The 24356-nt window shown below is 33.1% G+C and overlaps 2 protein-coding genes across 2 annotated transcripts; one reads left to right on the top strand and one right to left on the bottom strand.

Moving 5' to 3' along the window:
• The first annotated feature begins 2739 nt into the window (after positions 1-2739).
• Positions 2740-17338, top strand: LOC126745294 (eukaryotic translation initiation factor 3 subunit D). The gene is made up of 9 exons (XM_050453066.1): positions 2740-3073; positions 7740-8005; positions 12011-12232; positions 12294-12432; positions 12491-12651; positions 12717-12848; positions 12903-13144; positions 16900-17025; positions 17085-17338. Exons 1-9 carry the CDS (start codon positions 2869-2871, stop codon positions 17284-17286), a joined length of 1695 nt encoding a protein of 564 aa, XP_050309023.1. The 5' UTR covers positions 2740-2868; the 3' UTR covers positions 17287-17338.
• A 5818-nt stretch (positions 17339-23156) lies between these two features.
• Positions 23157-24218, bottom strand: LOC126745296 (E3 SUMO-protein ligase NSE2-like). Its single transcript, XM_050453069.1, has one exon. The coding sequence runs from the start codon at positions 23951-23953 to the stop codon at positions 23291-23293; it is 663 nt and encodes a 220-aa protein (XP_050309026.1). The 5' UTR covers positions 23954-24218; the 3' UTR covers positions 23157-23290.
• Positions 24219-24356: the final 138 nt, after the last annotated feature.

Here is a 24356-nt window from a genome sequence, read left to right as displayed (position 1 = left end):
TATCGCTGTGCAGATACACTACATTCCTTTTGTATATTTGCTATTTTACATAGTATAAACTCATGGTCTGATAAAGCAGAATTTGCGACTGTACACTCCACGGAGTCATATGGAAAATTAGAACAAATATAGTCAATAGTGGAGCTGGTTGACTGTGTTATACGAGTAGAATCTTTTACATGCATATGTATATTAAATGCCCCCATTAGATGATTGAGGCGCAGAGTAAAGACAAATTTTTTATCATTAAAGTTGATATTAAAGTCTCCTGTAAGAACTACGTAAGCCGCCGATGGAATTTCAAATAAAAGTGCCTCTAATTTTAAAAAGAATTCGCTGCAGTCTCCTAGAGGAGATCTATAAATACAAATTACATATAAGTTTATGGATTTGGAGTAAATTACAGTAAATTCAAAAGTCATTTCCTTTAGGAGATGGTTAAATTTATCTACCTGTTGAAAAGAGTTGTGTTCTAAAAAGTTTTTACATAATAATATCATACATCCACCATGAGAACACAAAATCCGACTAGACCAAAAACTAGGCAAAATTACATAATTTGGTAGATCCATAAGCTCACCCGGTTTAAGCCAGTGCTCAGTAAGTAATAAAATACTAGGATAGTTTAAGTCATGCAAAAAAAGTGAAAGTTCACTAGTTATAGTATAGAGCTTTTAAATATCTAATAAAAGTTGTACGATAAAGATCATGCTATCCCACTCCTACTTTAAACAAAAAAATTAAGTAATTAAACAACTTATTCTAGGTAGGTTAAGTAACTTAAATTAGAAGAACATTATTCCACATATTTATTATTACTATAATACCAACGCTGTATATAGATGTAGAAAATATTTATCCCTATGAAAACAAATCAAATTCTCTAATTCAATTTACCACAAATATTCGTAATCATTTTATGTCATAACAGTATTTATCAAGAATTTAGCGGAACTAACAAAGGAATTTATAGTTCCACACATCAGTCTTTAAAAAAATTTAACAAATTGTCTATAGCAATTTTTTTTATGGTAAACACAAGCACAAGAGGAGAGTCCTATGTCACTCTTGGAGTGGTGCTTGCGCGAAGATATTTGTGGGCATTTATCTTGAATCGCTGTAGGTTATATGCGTCGGGAAATATGTGAGGTGGAAGCCCGTTCCACAAAGAAGTTGTTGATGAGCCGCAACTGCTAGACGCGTCCTTCTTGCCGGAACAGCCCTGGGTAGAATCAGGCCTGCCAGCTCAGAGGAGCACTTACCGTGATAATAACGGTAGAATAAACAGAGATCAGCCACCTTTCTCCTGTGCTCCAGACTATCCAGACTCTTTGTCAGTTCTGGTTTGTCGATAAGACGAATAGCTCTCTTCTGTATAGAATCCAGCAGGTTTAAACTATGCTTGGGTGCAGAGCTCCAGACATGCGAGCAATACTCGAGGGAAGGGCGTATTTGAGCCTTATAAAGAGTCAGCAGCTGTTCTGGTGTATACAGTTTTTTCGTTTTGAAAAGCACTCCGAGTTTTTTGGAAGCCGCCCTGGCGACCTCGGCAACGTGGTCACGCCAGGACACACTGTTGGTGACCTCGACTCCTAGAAGATGTAAAGATGATTTCATTGGCAATGTTTTCCCTGCCATAACCAGCTCCGGGCCACCAAGGTTAGTCTTCATCGTAAATACTGCAGCCTGCGTTTTTTTAGCGTTAAAATTGACCAAATTGTTATCGCCCCACTCCAAGATTGCTCTAATATCGTTGTTGGTTGAAGCTACTTGTTGCTGCCTAAGATTCTGAGAACTTGCGGTTGTCGTTGGTTTGGCGGACTTAAATGTGGAAATAAGTGTGCTATCGTCCGCAAAACTGTAGATTGGATTGACAGTGGTTCCTAGCAAATCATTGATATATACCAAGAAAAAGGTGGGGGATAGAATGCATCCTTAAGGGACTCCAGCGTTAATGTTAAATTGGTCGGAGAGGTATCCATCGACGGCTACTTGGATTGTTCGTTCTTTAAGAAAACTTTTGATCCAATTCAATAATGAGTTTTGTATGCCGATTGAGGAGAGCTTGGTTAGTGCTCTAGTAGCCTCATGCCACACTCTGTCAAATGCCTTGGAAATGTCAATTAAAACAATTATGAAATTTACAAAAGTTTTACATATAGTTATTTGGCTGAAAATGAATACATGGGAAATATTTAAATATTTAGGGCTGTATTTCTTTTCTTGTTGGGGATAGTATAATGTGTATGTACAGATTTAAAGGTTGTAAAATATTAGGACTCACAGATATACATTGTTGTTTAATTTTAGCCTATTTCCTTGTTACCAGTGACTCTCACTGATTAACGAATATTATTATTATGTTATAGTATATTGTACCTTATAAAGAAATGAGTATTTTTCAGAAAAATATCCTTAAAATTTGGTATCTCTTATGTTTTGTGAGCCATCGAAAATTTTGATTTCATAGATCCTGGAAAGCTGAATAAATTTTTAGGATTAGAGGCGTAACTGGAAACTTTTTAGTTAAACTCATAAAGTGTGTAGTACTGTATCTTTTTCTCAAATCGAATACTTTAAATGTGAAATTTATACTTATACTATAAGACTTTGTATTGTCTCTGTAGAGGCTTGCTTCCCGGGTATATTGCGAAAATGTAGAAAACAACGTAAAGTAATAGGACGTAGGAATTCACCTTTAACCTTATTTAACATTGTCATGTGTCATTATATTCCTGTCAATACAACTGTCAGCGGTTCTTGGAGATAGGACGGGCATTTCCACACAGTTTTTATTTCTTTTCTAGCATATTTTACCAATTTTCTCATTGAGTTTTCCATATTTTGTGAATCTTTCCGGTTGCAAATATGACCCTAAACGAGTCTCAGTCGGGGGGCGATCCGACGCCCCACTTTACCGCTCCCGTAATCCAGGACAACCCCACCGGATGGGGCCCATGTGAACTACCCGAACAATATAAAGATATGCCTTATCAGCCGTTCAGCAAGGGAGACCGTTTGGGCAAGATCAGCGACTGGACCGGAGCTGCTTTCCAAGATAAGAAATATGCTAGTATGTATCTTATTGGGATTTATAGCTTAATGAGTATTCTAACCTAACTTATATGGGTTCGAAATGTACCTATTGGAATAGCTTCTTTTTGAAGAAATACATTTGCTTACAAATCTTACCAGATTGCTTATATAAATTTATATTCCACATATAGTTGGAGATGGGGACTTTCTGGTAAAAGTCAGTATTTCTCAGATATTTTGATGAAAGACATATATTTTATTGCTATAGGAGACTCAACAATTCACATATTAATTCACTTCTAAACACTTCTTTTTATCTTTTATATTAATGATCTTATAGAACTGATTTCCTGCCTTAGACTAGCTTATGCTGATGATCTGAAAATATTCCGGTGTATCAATAGTATCTTGGACTGCTTATTCTTACAGAGTAACTTGGACCTAATTAGGGGGTGGTGCAGTCGAAATCAGTTATGTCTTAATATCTCGAAATGCTGTGTGATCTCCTTTCACCGAGCCAAGGATCCTGTTTTGTTTAATTACAATATAGACAATCAAATCCTCTGTAGAAGTACTTCTATTAAAGATCTAGGGGTTGTATTCGATGATAGGCTCACATTTGTGCCACATATTGAACAGACAGTGATCTCCTCATTGAAACTTCTGGGTTTTGTCATTCAAAATAGCCGACTCTTTAACAACTCAAACTCAATAAAACTATTGTACTTTTCCTTTGTTAGATCAAGACTGGAATATGGTTCCTTGGTGTCATGTCCTTTCTATGAAGGCCATGTTGGCTACATTGAGAGTGTTCAGAGAGGGGTTTTAAAGTTTCTTATGTTTCGTGAGGATGGAATATATCCTGTTAGGGGACATGATCATGATCTGATGTTAGGTAGATTTAATCTGCAATCTCTGGCCATGAGGAGAACAATTCATTTTGTAACATTCTTATGGAAGTTGGTCAATAATCAAATAAATTCTCCTCCTCTCTTGAACGATATTCTATTTCATGTACCACGATTTGCTTCTAGAGCAAATATCACTTTTGCTTTAGATCACGCCAGAACTAACATTAGGTTTCAGGATCCCGTATATCAAATGTGCAGAATTTTTAATTCAGTATCATCAACATGTGACATATTTGTATGCTCCATAAAGGATCTAGTTTTGTCTCTGACAAACCAACATTTACCATAATTCCTTTTCTCTTCCTTTTTTTTCTTGTCCCATGAATCCCTTTCTTTGTTCATTCTAATGTTAAATAACAGGATGTTACTATAGTAATTTAAGTTTTCCTTATTTTTCTTTCTTTTTGTTATTTAATTTATAGTAATTTAATACTTGTTTACACTTTCAAAACATTAATTGTCGATTTTCCTGTAACTGGGCTTTGCATGTTGGAAATAAACTGCTAAATAAATATATAAATAAATAATAACTCTGATTTTAATCTATAATCAAATTACCACTATTTTAAGTCATCACTACCATAAACACTAAGAGGCAAGTAATTATATATTTTAGGAACTGTATTAATATTAGAGGGGCTAACAAAAAAAAAATGTGGTATAGGAAAAACAAATGTTTTTCACATTGTTTGTTGCTTTTTTTTATAAGACTCAGAATTTTCAAAACAAAAAGACTTCCTTGTCAAGTAACAAATAATAAAATATAACCTATATGCTAACTCATATGGTGTATAGTGTCTTGCTGTTTTAACCATATTATTATATGAAAAGCACCAAAATGGTACCCAATTGATTACATTAACATTTTGTAAGCTGTGGAATTAAGATGTTTAATATTTAAATTTTTGCATGATTTTGATGACTCAATAATGAAATATAACAAGAGAATCAATGATAATGATGCTGAAAATTCACTTTATTTCGAAAATAATAAGGAATGTCTTCAAATGCCTGGAAGTAATAAAAGTCTATTTAAAGGGCTGCACACTACCAGTTTTCATCTGATTGCTACCTGCCTGAAACCCATATTCAAGCAGTTTTCTAAGAAGAATATTACTAGTATACTTAATATAGTAATATAGAAACCTAGATTCAAAAACATTATTAACATTCTGGAACTTGTAAACTCTCCAAATATTGTTTTTAAAATTATGTTTAATGTACCTGTAAGTAGATTTAGAAATCATGATCTTTTTTGTGTTCTATATTGTAGAACATATTATAACCAGAACTTCTCTTTGGTATGAATGTTAAAAGCAGTTAATTTGTGTTGTAATGATTTTAACCTGACAAATTTGTTACAATTTAAGAATAGACAGAAACTTAAGTTCCTAGAACTAGATGAGTCAATTTATTTAGTTAGATATTACTTAAAGATTGTTATTGCTTATTGGTTAATTTATGGTAATAGTTTTTTTAAATAAATAAATAGTCTACATGTGAAACATGGGTTGAGGCATAGCTCTCAAACAATGCAGCTGATGGACATATTTATTTATTTATTTATTTATTTATATATTTATTTATTTACGCCATTCAACAGAAACACATCTAATTACTGAATGGGAAAAAAAAATACATTTACAATCAATAACAATAAGGAAATGCTTAGAAAGAAAAACAATGAGAAAAGTAAAGAAAAAAAAAAAACAAAGTTTTACTGAGAATAGTGTACTTTTTTGATATCTGCTATGCTACAGCTAAATAAGTCACATTGACCCTGAACAGAATTATATGTGTTACAGGCTCTGCGTAGTGGAGAATATTTGTTAATGTTAGTCCTTGGTCTAGGTAGGTAAAATGTTTGTGAGTTTCTGGCTGATATGCGAGGTATGTGAAAGTTCAGTTCTTGTAATAATTCTGGCAAGTCAATTAAGTTGTTCACTAATTTATATAGAAATTTTCTTCTATCTTCTAAAGAATCAAAGAAAAATCTTTCCAGTAACCGTGCATGTGGAAAACCGATTTCTGGGTACACTCCATTGCGTTTATAGCAAAGAAATTTTAGAAATTTTCTCTGTATACCCTCAATCTCATTTATATGGTTTTGGTAATAGGGGGACCAAACTTGAGAAGCATACTCAAGTATGGATCTGACATATGAGAAGAATAAGATTTTTAGGCTGAGGATATTATTAAAATTATGAGAGTTACGTATTACAAAACCTAGCATTCTGTAGCTACGTTTGACAATATCTGTAATATGTGGCTGAAAAGAAAGAGAGCTATCAAATGTTACACCTAAGTCATTCAAAACTGTTGATCTAGGGACTGTGACATTGTCTATGGTATAGTCATAAATAATTATTTTTTTCTTTAAACTGAAAGAAACAACATTACATTTAGCAGCATTTAGAGGCAGGTTATTATTTTTACACCATGCATTAAGTTTGTTTAAGTCACTTTGAAGTAAAATACAGTCCAAAATGCTGTTAATTCTATAAAAAACTTTATTATCGTCCGCGTATAATAGACTATTTACAGAAAGTTCATCAGATATTTTATTAATAAATGAGTTGAAAAAAAGCGGTCCCAAAATTGAGCCCTGTGGGACTCCAGAAGCGGCAACAATCTTTGCCGAGCTTCGACCATAGCACTCTACGTACTGGGGGCGGTCACTCAAGTAGGATCTAAAAAGATTCGTTAGGCCGGAAGAAAATCCATAAATTCGATCGAAGTTGTTAACGAGAATGCCATGGTCGAGTCGGTCAAAGGCCTTAGAAAAGTCCGTATATATGACGTCGACTTGAGAGTTGTTATTTATTGATTCAGTTATAAATTCAGTAAGAGAAACTAGATTTGTTGTGGTAGACCTGCCCTTCATAAAACCGTGTTGTCTACTGTCAATCAGATGTTTCATTGATGGATATAAAGCAGTATGCAGAACACGTTCAAAACATTTAGAAAAGTTATTAATTATTGTTATAGGGCGATAGTTTTCTATAAGATCTTTGTCACTCTTTTTGTGTACAGGGATAATTTTAGATATTTTCCAAAGATCAGGAAAGCTTTCTTGTTTTAACACTAAATTAAAAAGTAAAGTTAATCCTGTTATATCTTGGAGATATAACAGCTTTTATTTGGTTTTTAGAAAGCAACTAATTTTAGGAAAAATATCAATTTGTCCAAAGTGAAAAAAGCTTTTGTGTGAATTTTAGTATTAAAAAAAAGGTCTACTGCTAAATCTGGTTTGTGAGTCTAGCATTTAAACAAACAAACAGATTTTAGAAGGTCTGTGTTATGATATGTCATCAATCAATCTAATACTTGAAAAAAATACACTGGATGGCAGAAGATGGCTCCCATGCTATAATATGCTCCAGTTTGCAACATTATCTTTACCTTTTTTCTAAATAATTTATAAGATCCAATTTTCCAAAGTGACTGTGGAAGGTGGTTAAATATTTTTTTTACCATTATAAACAATAGAATTTTGGATTAAGGTTGATAAGGTTATTGGTAAATATATATTAAAAGTTAAACGAGTATTATTTATATTAACTGTATGAATTAACGATGAGATAATTATAATGTATATCTAAGGTAATATAGCACATTTCTGTATACCTCTGTTGTCTCTATCTAAGTAAGCGGTACCAATTTTCTACTGATGGCAACATTTTTTTGGGTTTGCTAATAATTAACTGTTATTCAGGGGTTCTAGAACAACTAGAACAACCTCCTACAACATTACTACAGTCTTTTTATTTAATGACTGTATTTGCTTTCCAGATAAATATGCATCTCAGTTTGGCTCTGGAAGCCAATATGCATACTATCATGAAGAGGATGAGAGTACATTCCACTTGGTAGACACGACAAGAGTGCAAAAGCCCCCATACCAAAGGGGGCGCTTCAGAGCCAACCAGAGAAACATGCGAGGGGGTCGCGGTGGGCGTAATAACGTGCAGAGTGGAGGTATGCAGTCGCTTGGCAAAGGTCTTAAGGCCAGGGACAGTTATAAGAAGAGTCAAGTTAGGAAATGGGGACAAGGACGTGTAAGCATTGTTTATTCAGTCTGTAATGAAAATTTAGCTTTTAAGAGGCTTTATAATAATTGCATAAACAAGAAATCGCTGCTTAGTAAAAAGTCCAATTACAGATACAAAATCAATATTGTTTCTAATAAAATGTTTTAAACAAAGCTAAAAAGATATGTACACATTAAAAGGGTCATAAAAAAGTGCCTGGTATTAATAACACAACTTACAAATTATGGAGTTAAAACATGATATGTAGATATTTCTGTGCATCTCTTTCCCAGAATATTTAATGTCATTACATTTTCCTTTTTACTTTCCCATGACATTTAAAAAATAAAAAAATTAATAGGATAAAAAATCTTTACATGTTTGGTTATTGAATCTTAATGGAAATATTTAAGAAATTATATACTAACATAATATATTAGGCATATTAGCATTTATATTGCTATTCATTTTTGTTACTAGCTAACTTAGGTTAATTTATTACTAAAAATCAATGAATAATATGTGAAGGGCTGAGAAGCCATGGGGTATAAGTATACTGAAGTTTTGAGAAAACTCAAATTAAAGTTAAATTGTTATAATCAAATGCAGGCAAAAGTATGGCAATTCAGACCAGTTTTGTTTTAATTGCTAGGGTTTAGACTATCATAATAAAGAAAAATAATATGCTTTTTAGTATTTTTCATATTGATTATTAGGCAATATTTGATAAAAGTCATCACTTGTACCCCTTGGCTTCTCATAGAAATTAGGAGTTTAATAAAACATAGGATACAAATAAATTAGAAAAATGTATTTTTCCAATGAAAGGTGGCTTAACAAAATACTAACAGTTGTATGAGTGTATAAAAATGTCATTTAAATACCGCTTGCAGAACTATTCTTGTTGAATCACTGCTATGAACATTGTCTTCATGTTCTGGATCCTCATTTTCATCATCGTCAGGATTGTGATGTCCCTCTTGAACCGCTTCTTGCTGTTTCTGGATGTTCTGTCTTGTGTGCACCAAAAGATTTTCCTCATAGTCTAATGATCTATAGAATTGGTGATGTACGGGAGGTACAAATGGTAGGAGACCAACAAGGTCTTTGTACTTTGATGCGTTTATTTTCTTTAGGGATAAGAGAAGACAAGGTTTTTGGAATCCTTCCAACATTTTTTGCAAGCATGTTGTACTCTAAAAATGGCATTTCTTTATTAAATGTACTTTTGTGAAACAAAGAGTAAGGACTTTCTTTTCTGAACTGCAGCCACTGCATGTTTCTAATACCCTTAACAGCTTTCACAAAATGTTTGCTTATGGGATCCAAAGTAAGGAAGTCTTTTCTTCACTAAGAACTTTTTGCTAGTTGTAGCTATAATATCCACCCAGTCATTAGGAACGAAAACACCTCTTTTTGTGTTCCTCTTGGTATTTTCCACTTAACTAAAGTCTGGGTCACAATGATTATAAGAATGACCAGTAAGCAAAAATTTTAGGTCGACAATTTCAATCTGCGTTGTGTTTACAACATACAACCAAAATTTTACCGTAAGTTGGCTTTTATTTTGCCCACCACAATTATCACAGAAAGCAGTGAGGTGAGTGACTGTAGAGGGCAATGATTTGATGTACTGGATTAAACACGATACCATTTCTTCTCATCCTCTTGATGCTTGCCCCTCATGCCAAAGAAACATAAACGCATCATCGGTCCCAGTATCATGTACATTAAAATTATACTTCCATAATTGCCTTGCATAATACACTTTTGTACATGTTAATACCGGCGTAGGCAACATTTTTTTTTGAAGATCAAAACATATAGCTTTATGGGCAAGATCATCTTTTACTTCTTTTTTAGCACTTTCAGCCTTACATAGGTGGACTTCTTTAGCGATTGTTGCAGCTTGTTTAGCTTCCAGATCTCCATGCTCAATAGCTAATTTAAACTTGTCACAATTATTACAAGTGTCAGTATGTGCTCGATGGAAACTAAGATTGAAACATGTATTAAATATATGCCTATAGCAAGATAGAGTAACAGGTTCCTTTCCTTGTTCCGCACAAAAATTTTATAACAGTCATACAATCTTTTCAGATTTAAGTCAGCATTTAAATATTTTCGGTTTGGAGCTTGCTGTCTGGAATAGTGAATACTATATCTAGGGAACATAGCAATATGTTGTTTGACCAAATCAGTTTTCTCAACAGTAATTTTATTGGTTGGAACCTTTCGCCCTCTACGGTCTCGAGCTGGTATTCCCGTTCCAGATTCTTTCTTTTTAGCAATAATGTTGGTAACACGCTTATTTGACACATTTAATGTTTTTAAAAAAAATTCCTTGCAGACCATTAGACCGCCTAATAAATATTGACAAGACTGGGACTTTCCACGTACAGTGTTTTCTTTCTTTCTATGCGGATCTTCTATTATAATCGCAGAGTTCAAAAATGATGATTGCAATTCCCAATTCGCCAGACCCCAGTACTCATTGAAAAATTCGTGGCGCTTTTCTTCGCTCATATTTTCGCAACATTTATAGCGGCATTCATGGTCGTATGCCTGAACTTTTCTTTCATTGTGTACTTTACCTTTACGGTCAGTGTACTTTTTACCCATGTTTCGTAGTCTTAAAGACTTCTGCCTTTCCCATTCCTCAGTCCGTCGTGTTTTTTTCTTACCAGGATGCTTCTGCCGCTTTGTAGGTGGTTCTTCTTCTGCTTCAGTTTCTTCCATTTAATCTGAAATTAAATTTTAATTATTTATTTAGATTAATTAATTATGCTGTGTATGTCAAAACTAAGCCTAATTTTTAATTATTAATCTAAAGTTTGTTATTAATAAAAAGTTGCTTATTAGAGAAAAAGAACGTTATAATGAAATCGGCTGATTAGTAATATTAATAATAATAATTAACTAAGGCCTACTCTTACCTTCTTCAGGACGGTTACTTGAACTAGTACTGAAAGAATTATCTGCGTCTTGGTTATAATCAGCGTCATCATCGCTATTATCTGAAAGTAGGACAACTGAATAAAATGGTTAAGAGCTTTCAAATAATATTATTAACAACATACATTGAAACCTAACTTTAAGACCTCACCTAAACACATTAAATGACTCAAATTACAATAAATAATAATAATGGATTTGATAAAAAGTAGAACTTACCATTAAAAAGGCTAAAAAAATTATCTTCTGACATTTTTTATCAAGTTTGATAGCCTCAACACGTAAACAATCTTTTAAGCAGTAGTTTTTATTTCGCCACTAGATGTTAGCACATGATAGAGTTCCACTTATCTCCCTTGGACACGAACATTTTAAAGTGTTTAAGAGTAAGTTTCTGCATTTAACTCCATTATGAAAAATATGTGACTTGTACCCCTTGGCTTCTCAGCCCTTCATGTGCGCACACACAAATTCTAAAAATTCAGTGTGCACCCCTCCTATTGGCATGTCCTTTCAATTTACTTGTGATTTATTAATTTTAGCCAGTGAATTTATATGCATTATATATTTTCTTGGTTTTAGGTTTGGTTAAGTATTGTTTTTCTTTATCCTGCTTTGTAATTGGGTTTGTACCTGTTAGGCAGTGTAACAATAAATAAATAATACAAAGGAGTGAAACAAAACTATGTTTACTTCTATCTTATGTTTATTGCTCTCCATAAATAAAATTTATTCTTTTAGTGGACTTGTGCATTTTAAAAAAGTTGACAATGTTGTCCATCTTATTTTTTGTTATAATAATCAATGTAGCAAGCAACTGTATATTGTGAAGCAATCAATTTATATAATGTGACCAACATGAAACTAATTTGTATACAAATTTTTTTTTGTAATGTATGCATTTTTAAATAAGTCGGTCTTGTAGCTTTTCATGCTTGTGGAATAAATAAATAAATAAACCCAGTCTTTATGACAATATAAAGGATAACACAAGACTTCTGTTGACTAAATAATTAAGATATTTACGAAAGCAGATGCTACCATTGAAATAAAACACTTTTCACTGGAATTTTCTAGCCTCAAATCAAAATCAGGGATGCCTCAGTTACCGTTAAGCCAGATTGGTCTACAATCGAAGAAATGGACTTTCCCAGGCTGGGAAAACTGTCTTTGCCCAACATCAAGGAAGGCGAAGATGTCGTGTGCTGTGGCGAACTGGAATACTATGACAAAACTTATGATCGTGTCAATGTCAAAAATGAGAAACCTTTGCAAAGCGTTAACCGCATCTTTCATACTGTATGTTATGTGATTAACTAACTATTAAAGAACAGAAAATCAATTTTTTATTATTATGCAGGTTACAACCACCGATGACCCGGTTATTCGAAAACTTAGCAAAACCGAGGGAAATGTTTATGCCACCGATGCTATTTTGGCCACTATTATGTGTTGCACCAGGTCTAATTATTCATGGGATATTGTTATTGAGAAAATTGGTAAAACCAGTTTGAGTTTTTATTGTCCTTCGGTGATATTATTATCGCGGCATTTTAGGTGACAAACTGTTTTTTGATAAACGTGACAATACGGAGTTCGACTTATTGACTGTCAACGAAACGTCAGTGGAGCCCCCGCAAGACGACGGCAATTCCTTGAACTCGCCCCGGAACCTTGCTCTCGAGGCCACTTTTATCAATCATAATTTCAGCCAGCAAGTATGTGTAGTTAAACCCCTCGTTGGTTCTAACATATTATTGTTATTGGGAAATATTTGATTTAGGTATTAAAATCCGGTGAAAAAGAACCACGTTACAAGTTCGACGAACCAAATCCCTTTATTTCCGAAGAGGAAGAGGGTGAGGTCGCTAGTGTCGCTTACAGATATAAGAAGTGGGATTTGGGTGGTGGAATAGTAAGTGACTTTGAAAGAAATTTTATTGTTTGTTTTCTGACGAGGATGTTGTAGACTTTAGTGGCGCGTTGCGAGCACGACGCGGTTGTGCAATCGCCGAACGGTGAGCTGCAATTTTTGACGATAAAGGCGCTAAACGAGTGGGATTCCAAGTTGGCCAACGGAGTGGAATGGCGGCAAAAGTTGGACATTCAACGTGGAGCCGTTTTGGCCAATGAGCTGAGGAATAACGCGTGCAAATTGGCCAAGTGGACGGTGCAGGCTCTGTTGGCTGGAAGTGATCAGATTAAATTCGGGTAAGTATACAGGTTTTAAAACTTTTGTAAATGAACTGTAGATATACCGGCTGACATAACTGAAAAAAAGGGGACATTTAATAACTTTTTTACTTTTCAAGATAAACAACTGAAATTTGGTAAGAGTATCTTTTGGCATATTCTATTGTTTTCCATCACTTCCGGTTTAAAAGGAAGTGACACTAACTTTCTTATTTTAACAGGTTGAAGGACACTAGCGTTTTATGACGTCAGATGCGTATTGCAAAAACGAACACGAGAAAATCCGGTACGACCTCAAAAACACACATTGATATCTTCGTTACTTTTTAAGCTAGAATAACGAAAGTTATATTAAATATCTTAATTAGTGCTGGTATTTTCGCCTAAATCAAAAAAACTTACGCGTCATATGACGTCATGTCACATCGAAAGCAATAAATGTGCTTAAAACGGCACTGACGGCAAATGCCGCATGTGTATTTTAAAAATAAAATTCCAACACATTAGACCTTTTATTACAACCTAAACGTTTTTACAAAAAAACTTTCGTATAAAAATACTTTTTCACGTCAAAAAACTAAAACTAAAGATAAGTATATCCCAAAAAATTATTTGAAATTGAAATTTGAGAAACAACGCCTATTTATGCCAGTTGTCGAAGCAGTACCGACACATAGTGGATGATTTCCAACACAGGTGTTACACTGCCAAGCTGTCTCTTTTCGTGTTTTTTCTATGGAACATTGTCTGCATCTCTTATAAAATTTACTCTTCCTTTTTGAGTTTTTGGGAATGGGGATCGCCTCAAGAATATGATTATTTTTGTCGTCTCGCCTGGATGCTCTTTTTTAGTCTTTACAGGTACTGCCGCTACAAACTCTCTGCCATCCGTTTTTCCTGCTATTCCTAGTAGCTCTCTAATTACACTTTCTCGGAATGTTGCATATGATGGCTTTTTTTCTAACCTATGTCTATAGATATAAAATGCATTCCACAATGCAATATCAAGAAAGTGAAATATTACTTTTTCATACCATCTTACAGTTTTTTTAGGGCAGGAATAATAACTGATCATTTGATCCGATCTGTCTATTCCAGACATATGGTTATTATATTGCACTATTTCTAATGGTTTTGCAGTCTTTTTCCCATATCTATTTTCGGATTCTACCATCTGTGTGGTATAAGCGGTTGTAATGGCTAAGACTTCACGTTTGTCTTTCCACTTTGAAACATAAACATCATTTGAACGACGCCAGATATGATCACCACGTCGTAGTTTTGCTATAGTTACTTCTTTGGGGTTACCAGCCCTGTTACTCCTTAATGTTCCAGTTGAGTGTGCCTTTTGAACTAGCAGCTTGTTGGATAAAGTGACGCTATTATAAAAATTATCCATATATACGTCGTGCCCTTTATTTAAATAAGGTTCCATTAGGCGTAAAACTAGGGAATCTATTTTGGATGATCCGACATCATCGCGATTTCTTTTTCCTTTGTACATTTCAATATTAAGGATGTAACCATCACTAGAACAAAGTTTGTAGAATTTTATCCCATACCTTGTTTTTTTATTTTTGATATACACGCGGAATGTAAGCCTACCTCTAAACAATAAAAGAGATTCATCCAATGATAATGCTTCTTGGGTATAAAATAAATCTTGGCTGTTTTTTATTATTTTTTTTTAAAGGAGGCTTACTTTTCCGGCTGTATCATTTTTGTCGTCACTAGAACAATTAAGACATCTCAAAATCTGTTCAAATCGTCTGCCAGATATAGTGGCCGAAAATATTGGATGATAGTAAATTGGATCCAGAGAAAACCACTTTCTTACAAAACGGCATTTCAGTTGCCCACCTATAAGACATAAACCAAAAAACTGTTTCATTTCCTGCATACTAACGGGTTGAAAATTTCTAAATCTCTCATTCCTTCTCTTTGGTCTATTTTGAAAACATAAAACCTCGCCATATTCATTCGTTTTCTCTACTAGTAAATTCATAATATTACGGGTCCATATTAGTTCATAAACTTGAATTGGTGTCATATTATCAATATTTTGCCTAATACCACTATTAGAACCATCAAACCTAAGGTCAACAGGATTCTTTATTGTAGATCCCCATACCAAATTCCTCTCTGCAGATGTCTGAACTAAAAAAAAAATAATATTTGCTGAATACTGAATAGCGGATGATAAAACAGGTACATTACCTTCTTCTTCTCGTTCATTTTCAGAGTCTGAACTAATATCCGTCTGATCCGGGAGGCATGTTTTTACGTTTTCCCCATCATTAGACCTTGAAGTCGATGCTAAAGAAATGGCAAAGTATAAAAAATACTCGGTACATGCTAGTTTTTTTACTCAATATTTGACAATATTATAATACGATAGATAAACTTACGTCTATCCCTTTGATAATTTTTATTTTCCAGTTCACTATCACTTGAACTTTCGCCACTATCGGCTTCGTAGTCCGAGTCATCATCTCCGCTAAAGGGGTCATGTTCTGAAGACATTTCATCTGTATCACATTCTTCGTAAAGTTTAAAAAGTTTTTGCCGTTCGTGTTCGTCCATTTTTTAATTAATTTTTTTATAAACACGTGCTAACTGGACCGCGGTCATCAATAAACTATTATAACCCGAAACCAGAAAACTTTTTGTACTACTCATCCTAAATATATGCCAGCGGGTTTTTAGAATGACATCCTACCCTAAATACATGGTAACTTGTCGGCATTTGACGCTAACTGCCATACAGCAAACGCGTTATATCACGTCAGTGTCCACCAAAGCGCTTTACGCTTTGCGGTATATGCCGCTAGTGCCGATATATTAACCTAAGGGAAAAGCAGGTGTCCTTCAACATGTTAAACGAGACACTTGGTATTTTATTACGTATTTCGATATAAAATAATATTCTAAAAACAATGATACTCTATTTGGTACTTTTTGTTTTATACTCTTAGAAAAAATAATTGTTTTAAATTTTAAAAGTGTGCCATGAATGCGTTGAAAGTTTTAATTTTTAATTAAGTTATCACAGAAAAATAGTTTTTATTGCATTTTATGACCTGAATCTTTTACAAATGTGCAAACCGTTAATTTTGGCATTTACCTAATTTTTTTAAATAGCACATTATTGGGAACAACCACTTTTGAAATGCAGTTTTTTTTCCAATAATTTGATATGAATATTTTTTAAATCGGTTGATAAATAAGCCCATTAGAAGAAAAAACTAAGTTACATAAATAAACGCATTTATTGATGAAATAATAAGATCTCTAATTAATCCTAAATATAGAAGGGCAGTTTGGTAAAAAACTTTAATAAATTATTGTGTTTTAATCATTATATTTTTTTGTTTAATATAGGAATAAAATAACCATATTTGAAATCAATATAAAAGTTATACAATACAGACTGTTTTCCTCCAACCTTTTATTTGAACCATCTGCAATATCTACTGTTACCCAACTTTATAGTAAAAATGTACTTAGATTCTCATTTTGCAATTGATTGATTAAAAATAAAATAAATAAGAAATAAAAAAATAAATTAATAAACTATTAAAAGCGCATGAAATTGTTTAAATTGAGCTTTCCTGGTAGATGGATAGAGGGAAGAGATGTTATCGAATGACCCGATTTCTCTCCCCATTAATTCCTTTTTGTGGATACCCTTACAAGTATTTCAAGCTAATAATTACTGCAAATATGTTAACAAACATATTTTTTCATGTAAACCCTACTTATAAATCTTTTAGTTATGTGAGTCGTGCTCACGTGAGAGACAGCAGCAAACACGTGATTTTAGGCACCCAACAATACAAACCGGCCGAATTCGCCACCCAGATCAATCTGAACATGGATAACGCATGGGGTATTTTAAGGTTAATAATTAACCAATCAGTCAACTTTAATTCGTCATAAAACATAACGTATTTTCCAGGTGTATTATTGATATCGTGATGAAGCAAAAGGACGGTAAATATTTGATCATGAAAGATCCGAATAAGCCGATGATCCGTTTGTACGATATTCCCGACAATACTTTCGAATCTGACGGCGAGTCTGAGAGCGACGAGGACTCCCCTCAGGATTCTACAGCTTTTCAGGGATTATACCCTTATAATACCGCTACGAAGCGTTAATTATCCAGTTGTTATTTTATGATGCTAAATAAAGTGGTATATGGAATTTTAATTGTATATATTTTATTAACTATCGCCTCATTGCAGTATAATCAATGCCATCCATCAGTATGGTTTTATGAAAGCACAGTTCATAGTAAGCAATTTAATGCAAATAACCCAAGATATTTCAGGTGTTTGCTAATCAACGTGGTCAGTTGGATGGCGTTTATACAGATTTCGAGAAAGCGTTCGATAAGGTTTCATTTACAATATTGTATGAAAGGTTGGACAAAGAGTATAAATATTAAACTGCGTACTTTGTATACTTTTTAAAAACTTATCTCGGGGATCAACAGCATAGAGTAAGTCTGAGGGGTTTACGATCTTTTGCCTTTAACCTACATCTGGGATACCTAATTTACATAAATAGTATAAAAACAGTTACAAAAAAATGATCCTTTATTGCTGCATGTAAATGACCTAAGAGTAATTGTTAAGCGTCTTACAAATTAAAGATCTGGGAGTAATATTTTATGCCCAATTAGCTTGAAGATGTAGCAAATTGAGCTTACAGTCTTATTGTATGAAATACTAAAAAACCCTTATTGTATAAGGCATATAAGTTTATTAAATAAAGTAAATATGATTTGTTTATTGAATCCTTGGTTTAATTAATAATATGGACTAATAAATATTAAATACGGTCGCAAAATGCTGCAACTCAACAGTGCTCTTGAGACTGTGCCTAGAGTGAGGGACCTGAGAATAGTGTTAAAAAGTTTTTCTTTTTATATTATATGCTACTGGGTTAAGATCGGCCTATAAATGCTGGGTTTTGTAAGATGCACAAAAGTATTCATTTTATTAAGATTCCACTACTGCACCTTAGTTTGTCCTTGATATGAATCATCTATATGGTGCCTTCATGGTATTTTTCGTTTATTTAAAAAAGTACTTTACTGACAAAAATTAAAATTTTCTTGACAAAAATGCCGGTGTTTGAATCCTCGTTCAAACAAAAAAGGCTTCAAACAAGTAGGAAACGCACCTTCAAACCAAGAAGTAAGCAACTAAGAGTATATCCAGGGCTTTATCAGGCAAGAGCACTTCAGATCAAGGTTTTTTCTTTTTTATTTCAGAAATTGTTTACCTAATATCTTTCAGCTTTGTATCCTGAAAAAGAAATGTACCAGACAGTTTCAGGTATTTCCAAGTATATGCCAGAGTTTGTGTTCAATTATTTGCTACATTAGAATAAAAATTATTCAACTTTCATATGAAACAATATCTGCACTAATATGAGATGAGTTTTTAGGAAATTTATCAATTAAAAACCAACTTTCCTTTTGTCTGTTTTTGGCCTTATGGAGTCATTCAGTATAGTACACTCTCTTAGCAGACATTCTGATCTCAAAACTTTCTACTTTAAAAACTCATAGAAGGTATCATAACATGAGAGTCTTTTATGATATTTTAAATTCTCAGAGTTCTTTCCCTAAACTTCTTAACATGGGTACTATCCAGACAAACCTGTTAAACATATCCTTTTCATTCCATCCTATAGAACTCATTATGGAAATACTTTCATTTTCACTAGTAGTTCCATTTCATAAGTAGCAAAGCATTACTCAGCTTAGTGGGAGTACAACTTTACTTATTGAAATGAATATCTTAGTTTCTTAATAAATAGGTTGTAATACAATGGTTAGTCTTTACAAAATATAAATATTTGTTCTTTTCAAATTAAGATTTTGGGCATATCTATTGAATGAAATATCGTTCAACTGCAGAGGGGCCTGAATGAGATTGCAAATTCGTCAAACTTAAATGTCTTTCTTTTAAATACCTCTAAGTGTTATGTTACCTTTTCTCAAGGCAATAATATGCTTCGAATTCCATATAATGCAACTCTGACTAAATCAAATGAGGCAAAACATTTGGGTGTCATGTTTGATCTAACACAAATTTTTCATAACCAAATAAGTTAAATTGGTATCAAGGCTCTTAAAGAGCTCTTTTGGTTTTATACAGCATAATAGCATGGATTCTTCTCTTGGAATTATGTATGAAACTTTTGTATAATACATATACTCGCCCTTAGCTATATAGTGTAGTGTCCCAACTGTGATCTTCATATTCAAAAAGGTGCAAAATAGGTTTTTCAAATATTACTCTTATCCATTGCATTTGGATATTTTTGAGCTGTATTTTATTAAAAACCCTTCATTGGAATCATTAAGAAGGCAGCAAGATTTGTTTATTTCTGTACAAACTAATTAATGCCTTGAATGATCATCTCTCTTAAATTGAACAATCAAAGTCTCTTAAATTGTAATGCTCATAAATACTAATATGACTTAAGAAATCATCTGTTTAAGTGTTTTTCATAGAACTAATGATAATTTCCATACAGAGAGTAATTAAAAGTATTAATATTCATTTCTCTATGATTCCATATTTCAATTATTTGCATGCAAAAAGGCTTTAACTCTTTATGAAAGAATTGTGATCTTTCTGAACTGTAAGTATTTGTGATTGGTATTTTTATTAGGTAATTTGCAATTTTTGGTATTACATATAGCATTGAGACATATGATTTAATTTTACATTATAATATTTACTGTAAAGATGTTATTACTTTTAGATTGAATAAATAAATAATTAATATGAAGAACATATAGAAGATTTAAATTAATGTTTCATGAATTAGGCCTAACTCTGAAACTTGTGATGAGAATCTTTTATATTTATACTTATTTATTTATTTATACTCTTACAAACACATTTGAAATGTAATTATATGTGGGAGTGCTTACTGGCTTGCAGAAAGAAAAAGGAAAACCAATAATAATGGTGAAACTAAACCTACACTAAAACTAATAACATTTAATAAAATACACCTACTTACAATTAAAAATCAAAAACAAAAAGAACAGATTAACAAGTAAATGATTAATCAGATAAGGATACAAAATCAGTCTTAATTTGGCGAATACTAATATTAAAGAGATCTATATCATATTTTTGTATATAATTATTACATTCTTGCATCATTCTATTAAATGGCGAACAACTTGAGGGTGAACACTGGAAAAGATTGTTATTTCTTATTCTCAAATTGATTTTAGGAACAGCAAATGATAGATGATTAATTAAAGAACAGTTCTTATATTTTAAGTTGTTAGTTATGTAGTAAATAAATAAGACATCATTCATATTACGCCTAACACTCAATTGTACCATTTTAAATTCAATTAGCATACTATTATAGGAGATCATATAAGGATATGCACTATGTGTTCTTAAGTACAGGTATCTTAAAAATCTTTTTTGGACCCTTTCAATCATATTAATATGCACCATTGCTTGAGGTGCCCAGATAACTGAGGCATACTCCAAGATCGGTCTGACCAGTGAGTTGTACAGAATTATTATTGATTTTATTTCTTTAAAATGTTTTGTATTTCTTATTACAAAACCAAGAAGCTTATATGCTTTGTTTACAATAGTTTCATAGTGTTGCTTAAATTTGAGATTTGTTTGAAAACAGACTCCAAGATCCCTAAATTTACTTTTCCTAGTTAACGATAAATTATCAATTTTGTAATCAAAATTTATAAATTGCATTTTTTTTGTAAAGGTTAGAATTTGACATTTATCTATGTTTAATGACATTTTATTTTCTCTGAACCACTGGGCCACCAAGTTCAAATCAATTTGCAGCTCAAGACAATCAATAAGAGATGTTATGTGCATAAATAATTTAAAATCATCAGCAAACACGAGACATCTAGCATGCTTTATACAGTTTGGCAAATCGTTCAGAAAAATTAGAAATAAGAGAGGCCCAAGGTTACTGCCCTGAGACACCCCAGATGCTACTATATATATTCGGCTTTTTGGAGAGTGTCTATGTGTCCTTAAATTCTGGAGAGTCCGCGGCGGCAGTGTTTTGCGATTTATCCAAGGCATTTGATTGTGTAGATCATGGAATACTGCTGTCTCAAGCTCAATAATTATGGCTTTAGAGGTGTGGCATTGCAATGGCTGGAATCCTATCTGTCTAATCGTACCCAAAGAGTTACAGTATCTGGATGTTTATCCGATTCCAGATCCCTTAAAACTGGAGTACCTGAGGGTTCAATGTTAGGACCACTATTATTTTTGCTCTATGTAAATGATTTGGGTTCATTAAAACTGCAGGGCAAAGTGGTTCAGTTTGCTGATGATACCACCATTTTATGGAATCATAGAGATTCTGATAATGTTAGAGCCCAGGTTTTTAAGGATCTTAAGATTTTATCGGATTGGTGTGCTGCAAACAGGCTTGTATTTAATGTGGGCAAAACCTTTATTATGGGATTTAAGTGTGACGTTCAGGGCCTTATGTTTAGTGAAAACTCCCCCTTGCAAAACAAAGAAAGCTGTAAGTTCCTTGGTATTACCATTGATGGTCGCCTTCGCTTCGAAGATCATATCCTAAATCTTGCATCAAAATTATCCTCTGGATGCTTTGCAGTAAGAATGGCGGGGCATGAGCTGGGAGAGGTAGTTGCAAGTTCAGTGTACTTTTCTCTTATTGAGTCCCACCTTCGTTATGGCTTGCCTTTTTGGGGTTTAAGCAACAAGGGATTATTAAACATAATTTTTGTGATTCAAAAAAAGGCAGTTAGATACCTATGTTCCGCTGGGTTGAGAGATTCTTGTAAACCTCTCTTTATATCTCAAAAAATCCTAACTCTTTTTTCTCTTAGAAACAGCTACTCTTATTCATAAATGTCCTAAACCTCTCTCTAACACTGGTCATATGACTCGCCAGGTTAACGATTTTCCCTTACCAATCCCTACATCCTCCCTCACCAAGAACTCACTCATATACCTTAGCAAAAAAATTTACAACCATGTTCCTCTATGTATCAGACAAATTTTAGAAGTTAAGAGATTCAAAAAGGAATTAAAATCACTTTTATTATCCAGGGCATATTATAGCCTTGACGATTTTTTTAATGATACCTTTTAACCTGTGCTCTGACATCATTTTAATGTTTTAGTTTTGTTTCCTGTTAAATAATTTAATTTACTTCTTCTAAATTCTGTTTTATTGACAGCATTACTTATTTTTTAATGAAATTTATCAAAAAGATGCTTTTTTTTCTCAATCTGTTTTGTTATGATTAATTTTGGTAATGTGTGTAAATTTTATGGTAAAGTGTTTTAGATGTTATGTTTGTTTGAAATTTAAAGTGAATTTGGAATTTTTTAGTTTTTAGGATGCTTGTACACAAGATTTTGTTGTCTTACGTAATATAGCACATTTTCTTTCTTTCTATTTTTGACAATTTTTTACCAACTTTAACTTGCTGAGGCCTACCGGAAGATAAGATACCATAAACCTACATGCTTTCAGTGAAACCAAATTTACTCAACAGCCCATGGTCAACCCGATCAAAAGCCTTTGCACAATCTGCCAAGACAACATCTAGCTGCTCTTGGCTATCTACTGCATTGGCAGCTGCCTCAGTCAAAGTGCTTGAGGTTGGTGACAGTTGAGGCATCTGGTAGAAATCCATGTTGTTGCTGAGAGAATTTATTCATGAAAGAGCTCAAAATATCTTGGTATAAAATGTTTTCAAAAATTTTTGCGAGAGAATTAAGAACGCTAATTGGTCTGTAGGATTGGAGTAACCAAAGCATATTCAAGCGCTTCTGGAAATATGTTTGTTTTTAGACACAAATTAAAAATGGTTTTTAATGGAGTGCACAAGATATCAGAACAACCTTTATAAATGTATAGGTTGTTCTGATATGTTGTGAATACTGAAAATTGTAGCAATCTTTTTCCATTTAATTCTATCCAGAAATAATAGAAGGTGAAACAAAAAACCAACTAGCAAAAATAAACATTTATTAGAGTACAGTCAATGGTATATTCTTTCATTTAAATTATTAATTGTACAAGCTTATCTGACAAAAACCTTAAATACAAAAATCAGCTCAACATCATTCAAAATTAACTCATATTCTAATCATCTTCATCAGAACTTTGATGATTGGCAAGAAACTGAGAAATTTGTTCTTCTAAACTCCCATCCTCGACAAGATGCTGTACCAACAATTTATTATTCCTACATCCCATATAAGGACATTTAGCTTTATTCTTTGACTGCCTTATATAGTCATAGATAGAGTTTTTATCATAAACATGATTGCATCTTTTGTTTCTAATTGGTTTCCTGATAATCGTTTTCGAAATAGGATCTACTGGTGGAGCAAATGATGTTGAGCAAAGCAATGAATCGTCCACTTGTTCATACTGACTTGCAGTCTTGTTTTTGTTGATCATTTTCACTTCCTGAATAGAGAGATCATCGCAAAATAGTTGCCGCCAGATTTCATTTTCAGTTGGGTCCTTGTCAGGTTGTTCCATAAACTTTTGACTATACAAGTCATCAATATCATAACTTTGTGAAGGATCAGACATGTGGTCTTCTAGGGCTTTTATGGCGTTCTCTGATTTTTTGTGATTATTGTCGATAATGCAGTATTCTTTGGCCATCTCTTTGATTCGGACAGTTTCTGTTTCAAGATCCCCATCTTCCAAGGTTTCGTTTATGAGATTTTTCCAGGTTGTTAAGGAACTTACGCATTTGTCTAGCAGAATTGTGTAGCGGTCGTGTAAAGACATTTCCGACTATACTTTTGTAAAGTAATTACTCAAATAGAGAGAATAATTAATAAACAGATTTAAATGTTTGACCCGGTAACTTAACCTAAAAAGCTATCGGTCAAATTTCGCCCCGTCCCTTTTGGTCTTAGCTATATAGCAAGAATTTAAAATAAAGGGATGTTTATGTATTGTAAGTAAGTAAAACACTTCAAGTACAAAAATGGGATAGTCCTATAAATAAAGAAAAAAATAAAACGATAGGAATAGCACGTACTCTGCCGAAAATAGTGCTAGTTTGAATGCAGCCTTTTTCGGGCAAATGCTCCAGCGCTGTTGCTATATCCTTAAGTCCACATCTACTAATAAAGAAGAACGAGACAAGAAGCGACATTGCCACATTTACCAAAAAATTATAAACATT

Source organism: Anthonomus grandis, chromosome 15 (genome assembly GCF_022605725.1).
Source record: "Anthonomus grandis grandis chromosome 15, icAntGran1.3, whole genome shotgun sequence".
NCBI classification, from domain to species: domain Eukaryota; kingdom Metazoa; phylum Arthropoda; class Insecta; order Coleoptera; family Curculionidae; genus Anthonomus; species Anthonomus grandis.
The sequence above is the reverse complement of the archived record's forward strand: the minus strand, read 5'-3'. Positions and strand labels throughout refer to the sequence as shown.

Bases quoted from the DNA above. Each gene is read 5' to 3' on its own strand.
- LOC126745294 (XM_050453066.1), top strand. From the start codon at position 2,869: ATGACCCTAAACGAGTCTCAGTCGGGGGGCGATCCGACGCCCCACTTT. The intron at 8,006-12,010 runs GTAAGCATTGTT...GGAATTTTCTAG, and splicing joins GGAAATGGGGACAAGGACGT to CCTCAAATCAAAATCAGGGA. The intron at 12,849-12,902 runs GTAAGTGACTTT...AGGATGTTGTAG, and splicing joins GGGATTTGGGTGGTGGAATA to ACTTTAGTGGCGCGTTGCGA.
- LOC126745296 (XM_050453069.1), bottom strand. From the start codon at position 23,953: ATGTCTTTACACGACCGCTACACAATTCTGCTAGACAAATGCGTAAGT.